Source organism: Serinus canaria, chromosome 4 (assembly GCF_022539315.1).
Source record: "Serinus canaria isolate serCan28SL12 chromosome 4, serCan2020, whole genome shotgun sequence".
In the NCBI taxonomy this organism is placed as follows: domain Eukaryota; kingdom Metazoa; phylum Chordata; class Aves; order Passeriformes; family Fringillidae; genus Serinus; species Serinus canaria.
The window spans coordinates 59,012,470-59,031,892 of record NC_066317.1 but is presented as its reverse complement, the minus strand read 5'-3'; the positions used below and the strand labels follow the sequence as shown (position 1 = coordinate 59,031,892).

At 41.0% G+C, this 19,423-nt stretch overlaps 2 protein-coding genes across 8 annotated transcripts in view; one reads left to right on the top strand and one right to left on the bottom strand.

Annotated features, from left to right (window-relative positions):
- The window catches only part of EVC (EvC ciliary complex subunit 1), a 48,929-nt gene extending 46,862 nt beyond the window's left edge, over positions 1-2,067 (bottom strand). Inside the window, exon 1 of the mRNA XM_050973563.1 lies at positions 1,897-2,067. Within this exon, the coding sequence (XP_050829520.1) occupies positions 1,897-2,067 (171 nt within the window). The remainder of the gene's footprint in view (positions 1-1,896) is intronic.
- A 61-nt stretch (positions 2,068-2,128) lies between these two features.
- Positions 2,129-19,423, top strand: part of EVC2 (EvC ciliary complex subunit 2) — a 60,214-nt gene continuing 42,919 nt past the window's right edge. For 2 of the 7 annotated variants that reach the window (XM_050973559.1, XM_050973558.1), the window contains exons 1-7: positions 2,130-2,402; positions 4,283-4,337; positions 11,618-11,778; positions 12,329-12,394; positions 16,129-16,315; positions 18,017-18,126; positions 19,194-19,280. In XM_050973559.1, coding sequence (XP_050829516.1) covers positions 2,274-2,402; positions 4,283-4,337; positions 11,618-11,778; positions 12,329-12,394; positions 16,129-16,315; positions 18,017-18,126; positions 19,194-19,280 — 795 coding nt within the window. In that variant the 5' untranslated portion in view covers positions 2,130-2,273. Of the gene's footprint in view, positions 2,403-2,582; positions 3,009-4,282; positions 4,338-11,617; positions 11,779-12,328; positions 12,395-16,128; positions 16,316-18,016; positions 18,127-19,193; positions 19,281-19,423 lie in introns of those variants that run through there. The other 5 variants (XM_050973560.1, XM_018924870.3, XM_030239617.2 and 2 more) reach the window with 5 other exon arrangements.

The window sequence follows — 19,423 nt, the reverse complement described above, 5'->3', positions numbered from 1 at the left end:
AAACTATCCCAGTGTATTCGATGTACAAATCAACAAATAAGGGACTTATGAATCCTCTATGCATCCAAGTCCCACAGATTCAGGCTGTGACCTATAAAATAGTTACAACTATTATAACTTAGGCTATAATTAAGGCTGAGTGAGATTAATTGAGGCTGAGTGACAAATGTGTTGGCTTACCATGGTGCTTAAAGCTGCTTCAGGCGCCAGGTACTTGCCCTGCTACCACACTAAGGATAATTCAGCTGCTTGGGATTGAACATATACTCAGGAAAGCTATCTCTGCTTTTACTTTGGGTACAGAAGGCTGCAATAGGTGCAGTTCAACACCTGCTTGCTCCACCTCCATCTGCTAGGGCAGATAGTGGGAAGGAGGAACAGCCTAAGGTTGCCCTGTTCAGTTGGGGAAATCAGACACACAGGATACAATCTACCCACTCTGCAAAGTGCTCTGTATGCACCAGCCAAAATAAATAACCCTTTTACAGCAGCAGCATTGATTTGAATAGCATATAAACATCTAAATGCATCTGAAGATCCAGACCAGGGAGAGCTGGCAGTTTCTATTCCCTATTGACATAAATGACATAAAGGATAAAATTGCACATGACTACATTTGAGTTGGTAGTGGCAGTACAATAAAGATACACCTACTAAGGCATGGAAAATGAGCAATTGAATCAGAAGGGCTTGTACTTGCACATTGATCCAGGATTTAAAGTGTCTCCATTACTAGCCTAATGTCTGACTTTAAACAGAACTTCAATCCTGCAACTTAAAAGTAGCTGGGAACTAGAGAGTTTGTCTCCTATGTCATGTTTAATGATGATCAACACTAGCAGATACACACATGCAGCAGAGCTGTTATAAGTCAAAAAAGGTGTGGTGAAAAACCAAGCTGGACCAGACCCTGCACTTGCAGGCTGGCAGAACTCTCTGAAGAACTCCAAATCTCCAAATACCCCTGCTGTGCCAGCACCGACCACTGCTACCTCCAGTCAGTCCAGCATGACGTGGGTCTAAGTGTGATGGGAGAATAAAGCATAAATGAATGACAATTCTCAGAAAATATATCTTCCTGGTAGATGGGTGCCTGCCTGGTTCAGTGGGTGCGTGGTGCCTCTGCAATCTTTGCGTCCAAACATTATGAAATAAAAAGATATGAACCACAGTACTTAAAAGAGAGCAGCAAGTATGTTATTAACAAAATCACACACTTCAGAAAACCCTGTTAGTTTGGCATCAAGCAAACCATCAGCAGTGCTCAGGCTCCTTTATTTCTTTAGGTATTTATGTGCATACCCTCAGTGCAAAGTTATTGCTGTGGGTTGGGTTAGTACTAATACTCTGTGCTGTGTTGTAACATGAACTTTGGAAAAGTCTGTAAAATACTCTGGAAATAAAATTACTGGTTTAGGATAAAAACTAGTGTTTATTTTCAATTATCTCACAAAGCTTCTTCCAACCAGGTACAACTCTCATTATCCCCAAAAGCAACACTGCCTCGTACATGAAGCGGTGGCTGCGAGACAACTTGCAGGTCACATTTGTTAGAGATACGGGCAGGAGGGCAATACTCAGAACACTTCAACATTTTCACCGGCCTCCTTTTAGAGTTTGTCCATTTCTTTCAGCAACTATTAAAAGGAAGCAGTGAAAGCCTTTCCAGCGGAGGTGGGGCAGGAATTACGGGGCTCCGCACCCACGCCCGCTGCAGCGCGCACCCCGCGGCGCCGCTCGCCCCAAGGCAGCCCCGGCTGTCCTGTGCAGCGAGCAAAGCCGGCAGGCGACTCCTCCCGGGCCCTCCGCCCTTCAAACCTCCACAAAGCACTCCTGCTCCCCCGAGCCGTCCGTCCCCGGCCGGCCCGCGCCTCCCTCCCCGCCGGCCCCGCGTACCTCTCCGCCCCGGCGCGGCCCGAGCGCGCAGCGGCAGAGCAGGGCGGCGGCAGCGGCGCCCAGCAGCAGCCCCAGCAGCGCGGCAGGAGCCAGCAGGGCGGGCAGGGCCTGCAGCGAGTCCGCCCAGAACTGCAGCCCTACGGCCCGCAGGCAGCCCTCGACCGCCGCCATCGCACGGGGCCCGGCCCGCGGCGAGGAGAGGGCAGGGCATCAGGGGAGGTCCCGCTGCTCGGGGGCCCTCTCCCCTCCGCCCTCGCCGCGGTGGGAGGAGACCGATGGCGGGTGGATGCGGCGGCTGAGGCCGGGCCTGATTCGGGACAACGCCTGGAGAAATCTGCGCGGCGCCGTCTGCACCCGCGGAGGGTCCGCCTGCTGCCATGCGGTGGCCGCTGGCCGGGCTGCTGCTGGCGCTGCTGCCCTGCGGCCCCTCCGCTCCCGCTCAGCCCCTGGCAGCGGGCACCGGGCGGGGCCCGCCCCGGGAGCCCTGCGGTCGGACGGCGGCTGGGGTAAGCGCTGTGCCCGCGGTGCGCGGGTGGTGAGCGGCCCCTCGGCGCGGCGATCATGGCGGGCCCCGGGCAGGCCCGCGGGACGGTGCAGCAGCCCCCACGGCGGGCCGTGCTCGGGAGCGGGGCCCAGCGGCGGCCGCTTCCTCGGCCCTGTGGCCGGGGGTAGCGGCCCGGAAAGCTGCCGGGCACCGGCGTGGTGAGAAAGCCGACAGGTTCTGGACAGGGTCCTCAGTACACTGGAGAGGGTCCAGCAGAGGGCCACGAAAGCGATGAGGGATGTGGAGCATCTCTCTTACCAGGAGAGATGGCCGGAGCTGGGCCTGTTTATTCTGTAGAAGAGAAGACTGAATTGGGATCTCATTAATACATATAAATATCTCAAAGGTGGGCATCAAGAGGATGGTGCCAGACTCTTTGCAATGGTAGCCGGGGACAAGAAAGGAGCAATGACAATAAAGTAAAACACAAGAAATTTCACCTCAACATGAAGAACTTCTTTTCGTTGAGGGTGGCAGAGCACTGGCACTGCTGCCTAGAGCGGTCTTGGAGTCTCCATCTCGGAGACATTCCAGACCCACCTGGATGTGTTCCTGTCACCTGCTCTGGGTGAGTCTGCCTTACCAGGGGATTGGTCTCCATGATCTCCAGAGTTCCCTTCCAACCCTTATGATGGTCAGTGCTTCGCTGTGCTTCTGAGCAGAGGCCCTTGGTGTTTATCTAGTGACAGCACCTCTGCTCAGTGGTGTCAGCCTCCAATGAGGAATGCAATAGCTGTTAGGATGGAGCTTTTATTCTTTCTCCTTATCTAGGTGCGTGTCTCTCAAGCCATCGCAAAATGTGTTGGCATAGTTATCTTTTGCCCTTACTGTACAGTGGGGATTAAAGTGAGTTACAAATGTAGTTTGTTGGTAGGATTACAGAAAGATTAATAAACAGGAAATAGTGTTGCAGGAAAACAAACAAACAAAACCCTCCCAAAACCAGGACCCTCCCCAAAACCAACAAACAGCATAACAAATTACTTTACTAGAAGAACACAGAGAAGAAAATTACCCTTAACATGCTGTACTCTAACACTGGTGTTGACATAAGTCAGTACTTGACATTACTCACATGCAGTGCTTGGTAGCAAACAGAAACAGTGAATGTGGCTGATGTCACCAGGCTGAGTTAGATCCCTGTTGATTACCCACATTCCTACCTCTCTATTAGCTCCTGCAAGGAAGAATCTTTCATAAACAAGACTCGCTTGTGTGACTACTACATCTTAATCAAAACACTGGGCAATAAAACTCCTTTAAAACATTGGTTTCTTCTACTGATGTTTTGAGCTGTGATTTCTGTAGCAATCTCTGTGGTCCAGCCACAGGCTGTCACAGATTATCTTGCATGCTGCAGTTTTAACATGTGGCCCTTTTGAAAGGCTCTGTGTAGTTCTCAGGAGAAAAAATGAGTGTAATGTCAGTGGGCTTGATATCTCATATTGGCACAATCCTGCTGCCTCTTAGTGATCAGATTTTCCTGCGTCCTCAAATAGGCCTCTGAAAATGGCAAAGAAAGAAAAAGATTATTTAATGAGAGCAAACTGATAGCCACCCCAGCTCCACTATTGTGCAGGGACTCATCGTGATAATATGAAGTGTAAGTACAATTTGAGCCCCAAGCATGCATATCCACGCTGGACAGCAGAGCCTCATACTGCTTAACAAGCTGTGGGAGATCTCTAGAGCCAAGTTGTGTCTCTTCTGATAGTTAATTTTGGAGAAACTCGAGGCTTTGTAGGATAGGCTTCTGTGTAATTGTGAAGCATAAACTCAGCTTAAAAGTTCAATAATAGATATTTATGAAAAGAGGGTTTTTTTATAATTGCTCTCTTCCAGGCTTTTGAAGACGATCTGTGGCTTCAGAAAGAGATGGAATGCCTAGGAATGGCAGGTATGTAACTGTTACCTCTCTCTTTTCAGCATTGTGGGGTCCCAGGACTCACAGGGCATGATTGTGAAGGTGAGCAGGGTAATGAACCCTGGTGGCCTGCTGACATCAGTGGGACTCTCAGTCTTGAGCTACAGGGGAGTGTTTGCACAGAAATTAGGAGCCAGGGTTCTTTAGGTTCCTGAAATGGCTCATCTAGAAATAAGCCCTTGTGGGAAGGCTTCATTTCATACCCTGCTCTGAATCATTTTCAGGAGGAGCCCTTTTTCAGTATAAACATAATGGTATAGGAGAGCACCCTCTGATGTCTAGAGTTCCAGGTTTGTGAAGAACCCTAACTGCTGAAAGCTGATGAAGATATTCATTTTCAGAAGCTAGCTTAACCCCTGTGCATTTACCAGCAGTGTTGCAATACCTGTTCTTGAAGCTATTTTTATAGACCTCTAGAACTGCAATGGCTGGACCACTTTGTCCTGTACCAAAGACTGATTGTTAAAGACTGTTAGATGTTGGTTAAAGACTGATATATACAGTGGATCTAGAGGTACTGCTGTAATGCTGGTAACTCTTCACAGCAGATATCAAGTATTTTTGTCAGTGATCTCAGGTACAGTGAACATCTCCAGTGGTAGTTGACTAATCTTGTTGAAACAAAGTACCCCAAAACTTAGAGAAGTCACTTTGAGCTTGGTGTACCTGCATCTGAGGGCTGACTGCCATAGGCTCTTTATGTAAATTTGAGAAAAACACTCTGTTTCTCTGAGTCTGTTCTTTAATTTCTATGTATTATAAATAGTGTTCGACTTCATCTGAGCGTGGTAGAGATGAGTATATCCTGAAAGGTTAGGATGTCCTCATATAGCACATTAACAGGGCAACACTGTGTTAAATAAACCTCTCCATCACTATGGTTCCCCAAGAGATTATTTCATGACATGGGTTTGCCTAGAAATTACATGCTTTGAAGCAGTTATCAAGTGAGATACCTCTAATTTCTTTGCCCTATGCCATGGCTAATTCACAAACGAGTTTATTAATTTAAATATGAAAGCAAGTAATTCAGATTTGCTGAGCTTGTTTTTTTCCAGTATTTATTCAATGTCATCTCTACTGTGTGCATCCTGCCTTGTGATGGGTTGCAAATTATTCATGTACCATCCACCAAGAGAGGAAATGAGTGTGGTTTTATACTTAGGAAAAACCTTCTGGCCCTAAAAAAAGTGGAGGATTTTGATATGCAGTATCATTTTGTTAGTGGTTAAAGTAGAATGGCGAGGAGGATAAGGGAGGTGGTGTCCCTTTGAACTGGACACTGGGGAGGTTACACCTCAAATCTTGTATTCAGTCAGCCCCTCACAAAAAAAAAGACATTGAGATGCTGGGATGTGTCCGGAGGAAGGCAACAAAGCTGGTGAAGGGTCTGGAGAATGAGTCTTGGGGGATCAGCTGAGGAAGCTGGGGTTGAGTAACTTGGAGAGGAGCCTCAGGGGGGGACCTTCTCACTTTCTATACTACCTGAAAGGAGGTTGTAATGAAGTGGGGATCAGCCTCTTCTCTCAGGTAACAGGTGACAAGATGAGACAAAATGCCCTCAGGTTGTGCCAGAAGAGATTTAGTTTGGATATTAGGAGAAATGTCTTCATGGAAGGGTTACCAGGCATTTGAAAAGGCTGTCCAAGGAAGTGGTTGAGTCGCTGGGCCATCCCTGGAGGTATCTAAAAGATGTGTGCTTTGAGACATGGTTTAGTGGTGGACTTCACAGTGCCAGGTTTGAACTGGACTTAAGGGTCATTTCCAAACTCAATTATTGTGATTCTGTGAAATTCTGGCATTTTGTTAGTAGGTAATATATATGTTAAATGAGTGCTACAAGCACTGAATTATATGCTTGATTTTATAAGTGAAAACTGTCCCATTCTAGTAAATACCAATTTTTAGCATATTTAAAACGTAGGGTTTTAGTGATTTGCCTAATCAGAGTACTGCATTCTTTAGTTTTTACTGAAGAAGTTCTTGGTGAAAGCAGAAAGATGCATAAAACCTTTGTCATTGAGACTGGCAGCGTGCTGAAGTGTGAAATGGTTTGTGACAACACACTGATCTCAGTGTTTCTGTTGGAAGCTTTTTCGAGTTGTTTCTGCATAAGATGAGAAAAGACAACCCCAGAATATTCCTGTGACTGGGAAACACAGTGGATTTTTCAGAGCTATATTTGAGTCTGCTCTGATTTATTCAAAACAGACCTGGAAAGTAGATTTGTTTTTTCTTGTTGATGCCCATAGTTTCTTTGACATTGTAACAAGAAGAGCTAATGGCAACATTCAAAACTGAATACCGTAAATTGCTACCTTTGCCTGTTCATTCTTGTGTGTAATTGAAAGGACTTCAAATTGGATCTTGTATCCTGGATGGTTTTCAAGACCGAGTAATTTAGAACAACAACAACAAAAATATAGCAAGCGAATATATTTAACTCCTGTCTTACCCACTGAAATAAAGCAAAATTGTTCAAAGCTTTGCTGATTAATTTGTGGTGGGTAAGCAAGTGAGATTCTGGAATCTGAATTGAAATATTCAGCCCTTGAGAGTCATAAATTAGAATTAATGTCTTAGTTAAATTGGTGGGGTTTTTTCCTAATTTTTAATTCTGAACTTGAAATTTCACAAACCTGTCAGTGTCTTTGCTTTCCTATTGTAATTTGGCATTCTACTGCTTAGAATGGGCTGTAAAGGTATAGGATCCTTAAGGGCATACCAGAGTTTTTGAAGTCAACCTATTGTAAGATTTTTTTTTAATTTTCTCTTATCCTATTTAATTGCTGTAGCCAAGAGTAACCTTCACCTTAACTTCTACTGTGATGTTGTGTGTGCAGTTCTGATGGTGGGTGGTTGATGCCGCTGACACGTTCAGGACTCAGCCCCCTGAGTCCAGTGGTCAAGGCTTGTGCTGTGCCAGGTCCATGTCCTTACACAGAACTAATTTCAAAGTAAAGTACAGCATGATGACCATGATCAGGCAAAAATTTCTTTTCTTAGAATACCCATCCTTCTATCCCCAGTCTGTATGAACACAGATCTACTCCCACCAAACTCTTTACGCAGCAGGTCCCTTTTGTACCTGGTCAGATCCTCAGTATTCGCACTCCCTGAGCAGCAAGTGAATGCAGTGAGGGCTGGCAGTGGGTGCTCTCCTTCCTAAGCATATTGCTTGTGCCTTGAGTGTGGCAGCTGGAAGCTCAGAAGAGCAACATGTCACCACCCAAGGCAGTAATGCACAGAGCTGGAGTGGCAAGTAACAACCTAGGGAGAACAGCAAAGAAAATTGAACATTAAGTAGCAGAGACTGCTCTGATCAACTGTGCATTTGTCATTTTGTCTGGTGATGGAATGCACATGTGGGGGACTAAGTGAACACTGCAGGAATGTGGGAGGTAACATGTTACACCAATATTCCGGCTATTGCAGTTATATTAATTTTTTTTTCTGTGCTTCCATTTTGAAATTCAATACAAGGTCTACCTACCAGCACTGGTAATTAGCTAAGAATATGCAGTTTAAGACAGGGTTCTGATGTATCCGTATATATTGGGTTTATGTAGAATTAAATAATGGAAAAATTTTTTATTAATGTGCTAATTAAAAGTAAGATAAAATATTTAACAACTTGATAATGCCTTGTAAAACAGGGAATTTTTTAATTTAAAACAAAAAAAAAACAACAAAAAAATTTTGTTAAAGATTGTGATATTGTCTCATAGCTCAAAAGAAAGTGAAATTACTCTCTTTCTTTGATGAAGTGTTCGATTTGGCATCTTTGGAGATGTTTACAGGAAAGCCCCAGATGAAGCCCCATGCTCTGGTAGTTGGCTTGCTGGGAAATGTTTTGGCCTGAGGCGCTGTAGTCAGGGAGTGCCTGTGGCAGCCTGGCAAGCGCAGCTGAGGGGCTGATTGGGCTGTGTGGAAAGCTGAAACTTCCCCTGCGTTGCAGAGATTTTCTGCAGGGGTGGGAAATGTTACCATTTAGAAACCAATGAAAATTATGACCTTGCAGCCTGATAATGGCTTTTCTGAAAACAGCCAGAAAAATTATGGAGATTGAAGCTGTAGGAAGAAAAGAGTGGAAGGAACATGGAGACTTCAGAGTCACTGAGCACTGGTGATGCATCTCTGAAGGGGTGGTGTTGATGGCACCATGGAAAAAAATTGTACTTTTGAGCAGCATCCAAAGGAAAGCCCAATGCTTCTCAGTGAAAGGTTTTAGCAGTCAAGTGTTAGTATTTTCCTAAGGCTGATTAATCTATTTGTTAAAAAAAAAAAAAAAAACCAAAAAAACACTTCTTCAGAGCAGAAATCTAGAATATATGTGAAAAAGACAGAATGTGTTATGCCTGTACCATCCTTTCTCAGATATTTAGAGTCTAGCTTTTCAAGCGCCCAGCAGACATTTACAATCCTACATCAACAATAGGAACTTACCTGGAAAGAGACAGTAGGTGAATTGATAAATACAATTATGTTGGCCGATGTTGAGTATGCAGCAAGTTATGTGGAAAAGCAGTTAAGTTCTTGTAGATTTGCTGTTCCAGTGACAGTTAAATATCTGTGGGTCAGAAAAAAGTTATTTTATTTAATTGACAGTCAATACTTGAAACAAGAATGCCACAGAAAAGTGCAGCTTTACTGGCAGTGGATCCAAGGTATTATAGAACAGTCTATAATGTAAAAAATTAATAGGCAGGATGAGAAAAATTCTGGAGAAAAGCAGTGGCTTAAGTTGCTGGATGGACATGCATCATACTGGTTGAATATGTTTAAGCAAAACCTTCCACTGGGAATATACAAGTGGATTTGCAGAAACATCCTTGTCATCATCATCAATATTGAGGCTGCTTAACATAAAAAGTTCAACTACTTCAGCGACTGATGATGGAGCAGCCAAATAACATGCCTGGAGACTTCTGCTGGGAGTTGGGAACATTATCTTGGGATTGTAAGTGATGACAAAGCACGGCTTGAAAACAGACTCATCTATGTAATTAGTCATACTGAGATTCATTCCCAGTCAGGGAACATGATCAGCTAATTAAATTGGTTACTGTGGATTTGATACTCTTTAGAGGGAGAGTATCAGGCTTTGCTGTCACATGTAGAGTGCAGTTGGGTGTGCTCATGGAGATCTTGTACTACACAGGACACAAGATCAAAAGGTACTCTATGAAGCAGTAGCACACTTCTTGTTGGCTGACCTCCCTCATCCCAAATTCAGAAGGAAATGATATGCTAAACAAGAAGCACTTTAAAGGTAGTAGTTGCTCAGCAGAGTTCATACATTTTGTCATTTTGACTTCTGACTTACAAAGCCCTACAAAGAAGCTCATTCAGGGTTTCTGTTTACTGTAAAGGAAAGTGCATTTCCTGTAGTCAAGAAAACAAAAAGGAGAATTGGTGCTCCACCTTCATAGGAATGGGGTGACAGTTGCATTAACGTATGAGAGACACAGCATATATAAAATTTATCTTTTTCAGTGTCTGAATATATTTATACAAAACTGCAAAGAGGCTTGATTCAGCAGAGAGAAACAGGTTTAAAGCCATTGGAGGTGAGATACAGTATATTTGGATCTGCTGGGGAGTGTCATGGCTAGGTGAGCTCAAATTGGTATTTAGCAGGTTTGTACTGCACTAAAAATTCAGCACTGGCTTCATTCTGAGTGATTTGCAGCATTGCTTAGTCTTGAAATTGAAATAAGCCATGCATGACTGTCTTGAAAAAATTCCAACCCCAAAGATATGTGGACATTTGTTATAATTCTGCATATTCCTGTTGTCACCAAGTTTGCCATGTTGTTTTTACAGTCCCTAAATTAGTCTGAGTCTGTCACATTGTTTAACAGTGGTTTAAATACTTAAGTAAAACTTAGAGAAGTTAATTAAAACTGGTCATAAAATATAGACACCAACTTCCCCTGGCCTATATATTCACAATTTAGTCAAGTATATGCTACTCCCTTCCAAATAAACATTGGGAAGACAGGGCAGCTCCCCAAGTGTGTGTCCACCTGGGTTTTGTAAGCAAGAGGATTGCATCTCATTCATCCTGTTACCAGAATTATTTTCAGTGATTCATGTACATTAATGCTTTAAGGCTCCTTTTAAAACATGGACAGTTCTGAAAGCTCTGTCCATGTTTTTCTATTTGCAACTAATTGTGTTTCCCTATATTGTTCTTCCTACTGAGCAGTGGCTTTTCAAAAAAACTGCTGCTACTCATATTGATGAGATTTCAGTGTCTTCAGCTTTTCATATTTTGTTAATATGTAATAGGCTTTTTCATAGAAAAGTCATTTCAGAAAATTACTTGCCTTTTTAATAGGAGTTTTTGTTCATTTTAATGTATATTGCTGAAAATTGATATAAAAATAAGTAATAAATGAGAGTAATATTAAGCAAAAAATGAAAAAAATTACTTCTTTGAACATAGACAACCAGCTATCATTTTAAATTTTCATAACATATTTCTCTTAATTCAGCAGCTTTACCTTTTGGCAATTTAACATATTAAATTATTTATTTTTAGTATAAACTTCTTTTATTATGTCATAAGTGTTTTTACTTCCTTGGATCAAAGTGATATGATTTCAAAACTATGCCTGTTACTTTGTGTAATATCATCGACTAGTCTTTCATAAAAATTTAAGAGTATAAGCTAGCATTTATATTGCTTATTACAGAATTTGTGAGCATTTGGTTTGATGACACTTCAACTGAAATGTAACTGAGACCCCTCTTCAACTGGGAAGTATTTCAGTTCTGAATGTGTATTGGCAAGGTCAGTGCATAATTGGGAGACTGAAGCAGAACACCTTTAGCACTGATGCCCCTCACACTGTATTATTTGAATTTTTATGCTTTGCTGAAAGTTTCTCTGTGTTGAAAATATTAACAGTTGACTTACGGCTTAAACCTTTTAATTCATGCATTAAATGCTTTACATTTAAATGGCAGAAAGTTTTCTGTGGGGTATATGGGAGGTCCTTTGGGAGGAAACAGTTTTGTTCTGACTCCTGCTGGGTTTTGCAGGACAAACCCCATCTCTGTTTCCTGGCTGGCCTCAGTCTCTGTTGCTTGTCATGATTTTGAGTGCTTTGAGAGAGAGTATCTGGCTCTGCCTGCACACAGAGCTCTGGTGCCCTGAGTCCTCTCCCTGGCTGGACTCTTCACCAAGTGGCTGTCATGCAGGACCCAGGCTGAGCTCTGATGCTGGATGTTGCCTTGGTTTTCAGCAGTGCCCTTACCTGTGGTCATTCAGGCCAGCAGAGCCCCTCCCCAGCTGCTGAGCTCTGCAGCCTCGGACAGCCAGTGGAGCCATTCGCTGTTTGCCCTGATCCCCTCTTGGACGAAGAAGGTGATGTTCAAACGGGAGTCTGACCTCAGCCACCTTCCGGTCAGTAACAGATGGTTTGCCAGTTTCAGTGTTTGTAAGGGTTGGAGCAATTCTGTAAAAACTAAATGTTGGGAATTTACTGTCCAGTACATCTCTATGTACATTAGTACATTTCTAGTTCTGTCTCAGATGACTGTGTTCATTTGACATGACTTCAGCAACACCAACTAGTTTTGGGACTTCCAAAGAATTCCTGTGACAGGTACAACTGTGTGATTGCTGTGTAAATTCTGATGGACTTAGTAATGAAAAGAAACTGTGTAGTCTGATGAACTTCGTGCATAGTGTGGTTTTTTTGTGACTCATGATAGTCAAAAGATGAATATATCAATAAGATTCTGATAATTACTTGTGGAAATAAGTAGTTTTTACACATTTGGACTAGGAAAAAGATTAAACTGTTGGGATAATAAAAATCCTACATTTTAAGCCAATTGGTACCTCCAAATGTTTTTTAAAATTATTTATTTATTTATATAATTTAACTTATTGCTGAAGTTTGTGAATTGTGTTTTCAAACACTATGTAGATTTTTCCCCTTCCTCCATAGCCTGAAGATGTGTCCAATATGTCAGTGTCTTCTGAATTTGGAATAACCCTTCAAAAGTGTGGCATGGTAAGTTTTCTTACATTTCGATTGTTGGTAGGAAGTTTGTGCCCAATGACCTTTAAAAAGTGGGAACCTGATTGTGCCCATGTTGAGTTTTTGGGAGTATGTGCATTTTGTTGTTACAATGGTCCCACTCTCTGAGAGGCACTGTTTTACCATGTTGATTTAAAACAGAAGTCAGTGAAATCTCTCAGGCTTCAGGGCATTTTGGATTGTGGTTCAGGTAAAAACCTGGCTGTCACTTTCTAAAACTGCAAATGGGCAAATCCCAATGAACTCCAGAGTAATCAGCCAAGAGGCTGGGTAGACATAGACAAATTTTACAAGATGAGATAAACCTTCTGAGATATTCCCCTGGCCCAGCCATGGGTGCCCTACCTGGGCCAAGTGTGGACTTCTTTTGAAGGATGAAACACTGACCCGTGTTGCCTATTGTGTGTTTGGGCATCCTAACAATCATAGCAAATCTATTGTGTCATGGAATATTCAGTGGGACTCATCTGCAGCACAGTATTTAATGGAAAAAGGTTTCATTTGACTTATGTAAATGCTTGTAAGGAGCAAAGATAAGGAAATTTTTTTAACTTCCCATTTTATTTTTACTAGACTGTTATTTTTCCTTACTTTTTTTTCCTTTTATATTTTCCCTTTCTTTGCACTCAATGAAGCAGGTATGAATTTTTATAATTCCAGTCAGTTCATCTTGGCTGTCTTCTGGAGAGAGAGAGAACACATCCAACTTTAGGACCAAACTGAATTCAGCCCTATGAGGGTAGAGGATTCAGTAACCAATACAGAAGAGGTGACCTTCACCAGATCTCCTGTGTAGAGAAGAATGAATATGCATCACATTTCATGGTGCTAATTACCTCTAATGCTTTTATTGAAATGGCAGCATATAATGATTAATGAGGCTGAATAGGAAGCATTTCAGACATAAAAGTAGTAACACAGAATCTTTTGCTTTCCTATCTGTGGATCCCCAGTTTTTATACCAAAGCCTCTCAGGAACAGGCTTTGAAACAGTGCCATATTGTTTTTTCTGCTGTTTATTACACAGCCTCCCACAGGCTCATTAAAAGCTGCAAAATAATTGCTGTAGGAGATTAAAGGTAATCTGTTGTAGATGCTGTCTTTATCAGAAAATACTTTTGTAGTGCTATTAGTTGTAAATTACTGAAAACTATATTATATGTGATTGTCTTCCACCTGCAAATACAATTCACATTTAATTTTCCTTGGCTTACATTGTCTTCTGCTTCAATCCTATTTTGAGTGAACAAATGCTTTCATGCTAAGAGACAGACTGGCCATATGGTGCTCTTTAGCTGTTTTAAATAGAAAAAACTGAATTTTGCACATTTTCCTCCTCCTGCAATGGGTCCCACCTCAGAGCATGGAGGTGTCTTATGTTTGCTTCTTGGAGTCAGAATCTTAATGTAGAAATAGCCCTATTGAAATGGAGGCGTTTAAATTTTACCAGTGCTTCCAGCACCCACTGTCTTCCTCCTTTTCAGAAATGTGTTTCTTCAAGAGCTTCATTCCATGGTATGACGTGAACTTTTCTGTAACAGTACTTCACAGTGACAATAATCCTTAGCAGAGCTGAAATAAATCTTTCAATTTAATTGCTTGTCTTCTAACACTTTTACCTGACTTGTTTCTTAGTCTCCTAAGCATTCGTGCATTGGAGATGATCAATGATCCTGTAATCTTTTTTTTTCTCCTTTCTTTCCTGCTCTAGTTGTCTAACTTAGTCCTAACAAGGATCCTCCATTCCTTTCAATTTCTGTGGCAATTCCTTCCTCCTCTCTTTTCTCCTGTCGTGTCTTTCATGCCACTCTCACAGGTACCTGAAGTGAGATCTCTTGCAGGGGTTAATGACACACATGGGGCACTTCAGCAGCAGAGAGAAAATAGAGTAGGTGCTTATGCATCATCAGTGGCTGCCATTGGGTTTGGTTCCTGTAGGTGCCTGGCAGCCTAACCATCTGCTCCAAAAGCAAGAAAAAACATCTTCAGGCAAATTAGAGGAGCAATTTAAAGAGGGTAACCAGTGGTCACTGATCACAGGGGTAGCACTGTGTAGAGGAGTTCTTTCCAGGAGCAGGCAAACCATACCTATTGCTTGATTCTCATCTGCTCATTTCAGGGGAAAAAAATCCAAATTCTTTTAACCTCTTTGCAATTGAGCTGAGGTCTGATTGCCAGTCAAAAATAAGGAATGAAAAACATGGATTTAATATTAATGAGAAATGGGCTTTTGAGACTTTTTTCTTATTTCATTTTGATTTTGCTTTTTAAAGCAGGTATCGAGCTTTTGTGATTGCACATGAAATGTTGAGTGGTATCTTGACTGCATCATACCAGTTCAGAAACCAGGAGAGAGAAAATCTCACAAATACAACACATTTTTGATACTTGATGATTTTAACTCTCAGAAGTTGGGATATAACTCATGATATACAAGCATATGATATTGGCAATGGTTTCCTCAGAAAGATAACTAAGCCTATTTTTATACATGCATTAATACATACATGCATTTTATACATGCATTAATAAATACATTTTTATACATTGCTTGCAGCTTCTAGTACAATAAATAGTTGGGAATTTGGTCCCTTAATTTCTAAAAATGTCATCTGGTTCTTAATTTGAAATGCAGAGATCAGTGCACAATGAGGCCATAGGTGCATGTACTGAACCCTGTGGATACCATGAACTCTGGTGTGATTTCTGAAGTCTATCACACTTCATATTTTTGGAACTCATTTTTTGTGGGGACTGCTTTATTATTTTTTATTTGCTGGTGTCCAGATACAGTGTAGACATTTCCTTAAAAGGAAGATCTAAAAAGATAAAAGTTCGGCCTGAATCATAATTCTGTCAGTTCAAGGACTGTTAATTTAGTGTCATTATTTGACACGAAACTTCATAAATCATCATGAATATACTATAGATCACCATATTATTTTAGATCCTATAAAGATTTAGACAATTCTGGTTTAATATGAGTTACAGAGGAAGGCAGTTTGGAAGGTGAGAGGTCAGTAAGCAACTCTGTGCTCAGAATAATTTCATTTAGAGGGTACAATTGCTCAATGAGACTCAAGGGCTTAATGGAATAAATAAATAAAATCACATGAGTGCATGCTGCTAGAGATTGGTGATTAGTGTATGACCATCACTACTAATAGAGCCATGAACTCCCAAGTTCACTGGGGCTCCATCTGCCCTCACGTGGGAAGGGCAAGTCAAGACAGTCTGTGTCCTTCAGAGAATGGGGTTGCTGTGAAAGAAAGGAAAATAGAGACCAAAACTGCATGGAGAGAATTATTTTGCAGTGACAACACTTGCAAAAGAAGCATCCTTGTGGTACAAATTTAAGAATTTTCCAAACTCTGGTTATAAAGTTATGATCCAGTTTTGTGTTGTATGCAGTACCATGGATATATTCAGAATTTGATTACGCTTCTGGTCCTGTATGAGCTGAGTTTCCACCTTCTGGCTTTCTGCCACTGTCTCCAAGCAACAGTTTGACATACCAAAGATTAAAATCTCACTGAGAATGTGAGATCAAACTGAGTGTAGTTTCATTTGCAGATCACTCAGAATACCTTCAAAAAATAAGTTTGTACATATAATAAATTTTTATTTGTAATCAAGGCTATGAATTTTACTGTTAAGATCCACATACAGCCATCTTGCTCCATTAATACTAATGTTTCTGATTTCAGGTGGATGTTGAACATGACCCTCAAACTGCATACATTACACTTGTGATTAATAACACCAACACACTCCTCTCAACAAACATCACAGATCTTATCCTCATGGACAACATCACTGGGCTACATGTTCAAAAAACCAGTGGGAATAAGACCACAAATGGCATACAGATTTACAGGAAAAGTTTCTTGCAAGGTAACAAAATCTGCAGTAAAATACCCCTCATAACACATGTAAGATATCTGTTAAAATCACAGTATTTATTTATTTAATTAATTACAGTGCTGTAAATTATTTGATTATCAGTTAATACAGGTGAAAAAGTCTGGGAAGGGTTTTAGGCTGCAGTTTCCAATTTTGTCAGTTCACTCTTAACTGTTTTGACTCCCACCTTTGGACTGCTTCCAGTCTTCTAGGCACAGAACTAAGCCTCCTTTACTTTGTAAAAGTTGCCATCAAAAATGAAAGAGAGTCTTTCACAATTGTATTTGTTAATTTTGGATATTTAAAAAAATTTCTGAAAAAGGCATTTTAATCATATTTTGAGGCATTTTTAGCCAAGTGTAGCAGCTCAGCTTGCTCAGGTATTGAGGTGCATTGGAATTGCAGGAGGCCATACAAACAGGGAAGATGATTCACCAGAAATAAGGCAGCTCTTCTTAGTATGGGTTCTCTCCAAACTGAACAAATTATAAAGTCAAAGCAAGTAATAGAGAAATAATCCTCTTCCAGTTGTGAAGTCAATTTGTTCCTTTTCTAATTGGTAGCAGTTTAATCAATGCACATGCATTAAATTTTATCTTTCTTGATTTCTTCATCTCCTTTTTCCTAATCACAAACATGTTGAAAATTAGCAGCTTGCTTTTGGGAGTCACAACATTTCTCCAGGAGCTTCACTGAATCAGTGACCACTGAAGTGTTCACTGATTCCTGTTTATGATGGAAGTATCTCTGGTTATGATAGTTTTATGGTGAAAGATTTCCACGTAGAAAAGGGAAATAAGTAGACCTGGGGCTGCTCTATGAATGTAATTGGATAGCCAAACTTCATTTCTGTTTACAGCAGTATGAGCAGTGGTTGCAGGACTGGTCTTTTTGGAAATGTGAAGGAATTGCTGGCTTTCCATGGAGATTTCCTGGAAACAATTATCCCTGAAAAAGAATAGAAAAATGGCTTTCGTATCTGATCATAGTAAGCCAAGTTGGAGCAGCTACGTAATTTATTTATAATTACTGAAGATGAAGTTGAAGCCACTTTTTCCAGACAAATCAGTATGAAAAATTCTGAAGCAGAAAAAAATCCAGCAGACCAGATTTCTGCGTAGTTTGAAGTTTGGTCATTACTATATTAGTCCTGAAGTCAGCCCATACCTTGCCACGGGGGCTGAACAGAAAGGACCTATCTACACTAGCCTATGTACAGTCATGCTCAGTGTTGGCCATAATAGTTTTTCCATACATAAGTGTATTGTGAATGAAAATTCACCTGAATTCTGTCAGATTTCTCTTTGATTTCAACAAGGGGAGAATCAACAAGTTAGTGGTTAAAACGTAGGCCGTCCATTTTATAACAAAAATATTTTAAAAATAATCTGATGTGATTTTTGGTATCAAAAAATTATGCTTTTGGGTAAGTTGGGGCATCATTTAATGCAGTTTCCAGATCCTGGGCTGAATTTGCTTGAATTCTTAGAGGCAGCAGATATTAAAGATGTTGCTGAGCTCAGGTGGCCATGAACTGTCTACTCTGGATGTGTGACATCTGCTGTGTCAGAAAGGAAAAGCTCCAGTGCTGTCCCAAGGGTTTCTTTTGTCCCAAGGGTTTCTGATTCTCCAGAGATCTTTGAGAGATTTTCGTGGAAGAAAGCAAATCTCTCCATATCCCTGTTTTAATAGGTGGAGAACACTTCGCAATCAACTACTCTGCACTTCTTGATGCAGAAGAAATGTGGCATGGCAGGGTCTTGACACTGCCTGCAAAGCTAACTTTCAGGAGTTCATCACAGGTATTTTATTCACAATTTTATTCTGCTCTTTGCAAGTTTTGTAAAAACACCATTCTCCAAGGTGGTTCCTGCCTGCCTAAATAATGAGGCCATCATGTAATGAAATGAAACTCTTCAGCTCTCTGATTGTTTACTGTGAATTTATAAATGCATTAATTATTCTTTATAGCTTAAGAAGTCCTAGACCTCCTTAAGTATTTTTGTGTGTTGTCTTGTAGCCTTTCTTTATACTTTTCATATATGTCTCCAGTTTGTTGATCTGTCCCACAAATAAATGTCCCACATACTTATATGTATTCCTGAAGTCTCAGAGATGGAAAGTTTTGCCATATTTTTATCATAAAATAATTTATTTTAACTGAAAAACAAGTTGCAGCAAAGGAAAAGCTTCCTTGCTCATAAGAAAGGAAGGACACCTTTTAGTGTAAGAGTTTTCTGTGTCTGAAAGATTTCTGAGAAGCTGAGAAATCTCCATCCTTGCTGATTTTGAGAACTCTGTTTCATCAGGCTCTGAAACAACTGGTTCTAATACTGGAATCAGCCTGGCTTTGAGTAGGAGACAGGACAAGTGGTTTCTGCCAAAGTAAAATTTTTCAATCCTTTAATATGGCTTGATGGTTTTTCTGTGCTTTTCATAATTACATGTAATTGTAACCTGCAGATGTGTTTTCATTTCAATTGCCTTTCTCCTTGGTTTTGAAGGAAAAGGTGTTCCATATGTATGGGAGTGGTACTGGAGTGGTGGAGAGGAAAACTTTAAAAAACAGGGCATGGTAAAAGTAGAGATTTATGTACTGACTGTGGCTTCTGTTCTGTGCATTCTTAGTCAACCCAGATTTTATAGGCAAAGAAAAATGTAATACTTTGTGCATTGGGATATGGGGAGTGCATCCTGCAGAGCAGCTGCTTCCATGTCTTTTAGTGTTACCCTGAAGTACACTGCATTTTTCTATCAGTTTCATTTCAGCTTTAAGCTTAATGAGAAGTATAGCTAATCTTCTAAGGAGAGGCTTTTCTAGAGACTCTAGGCTTTTTGCCAGTGGATTCTGCTTTTTTTTTTAATACAGGTAATTTTTTCATATCTCTCTCAGAATAAAACACATCTCGTATCATTGACAGCATCACTTACCATAACAGAAGAAGAAAGGACCAAGGTAAATTCTATGATTTGGTATTACATTGACTCTCCTGCTTGTACTTCTGGACAATCTAAAGTAAATCCTGGGAGCTAAGGATGCACTTGTGTACTTGAGTCTCATCACCCAGCTATTGGCTAGTAATCATACACAGGTTCTGC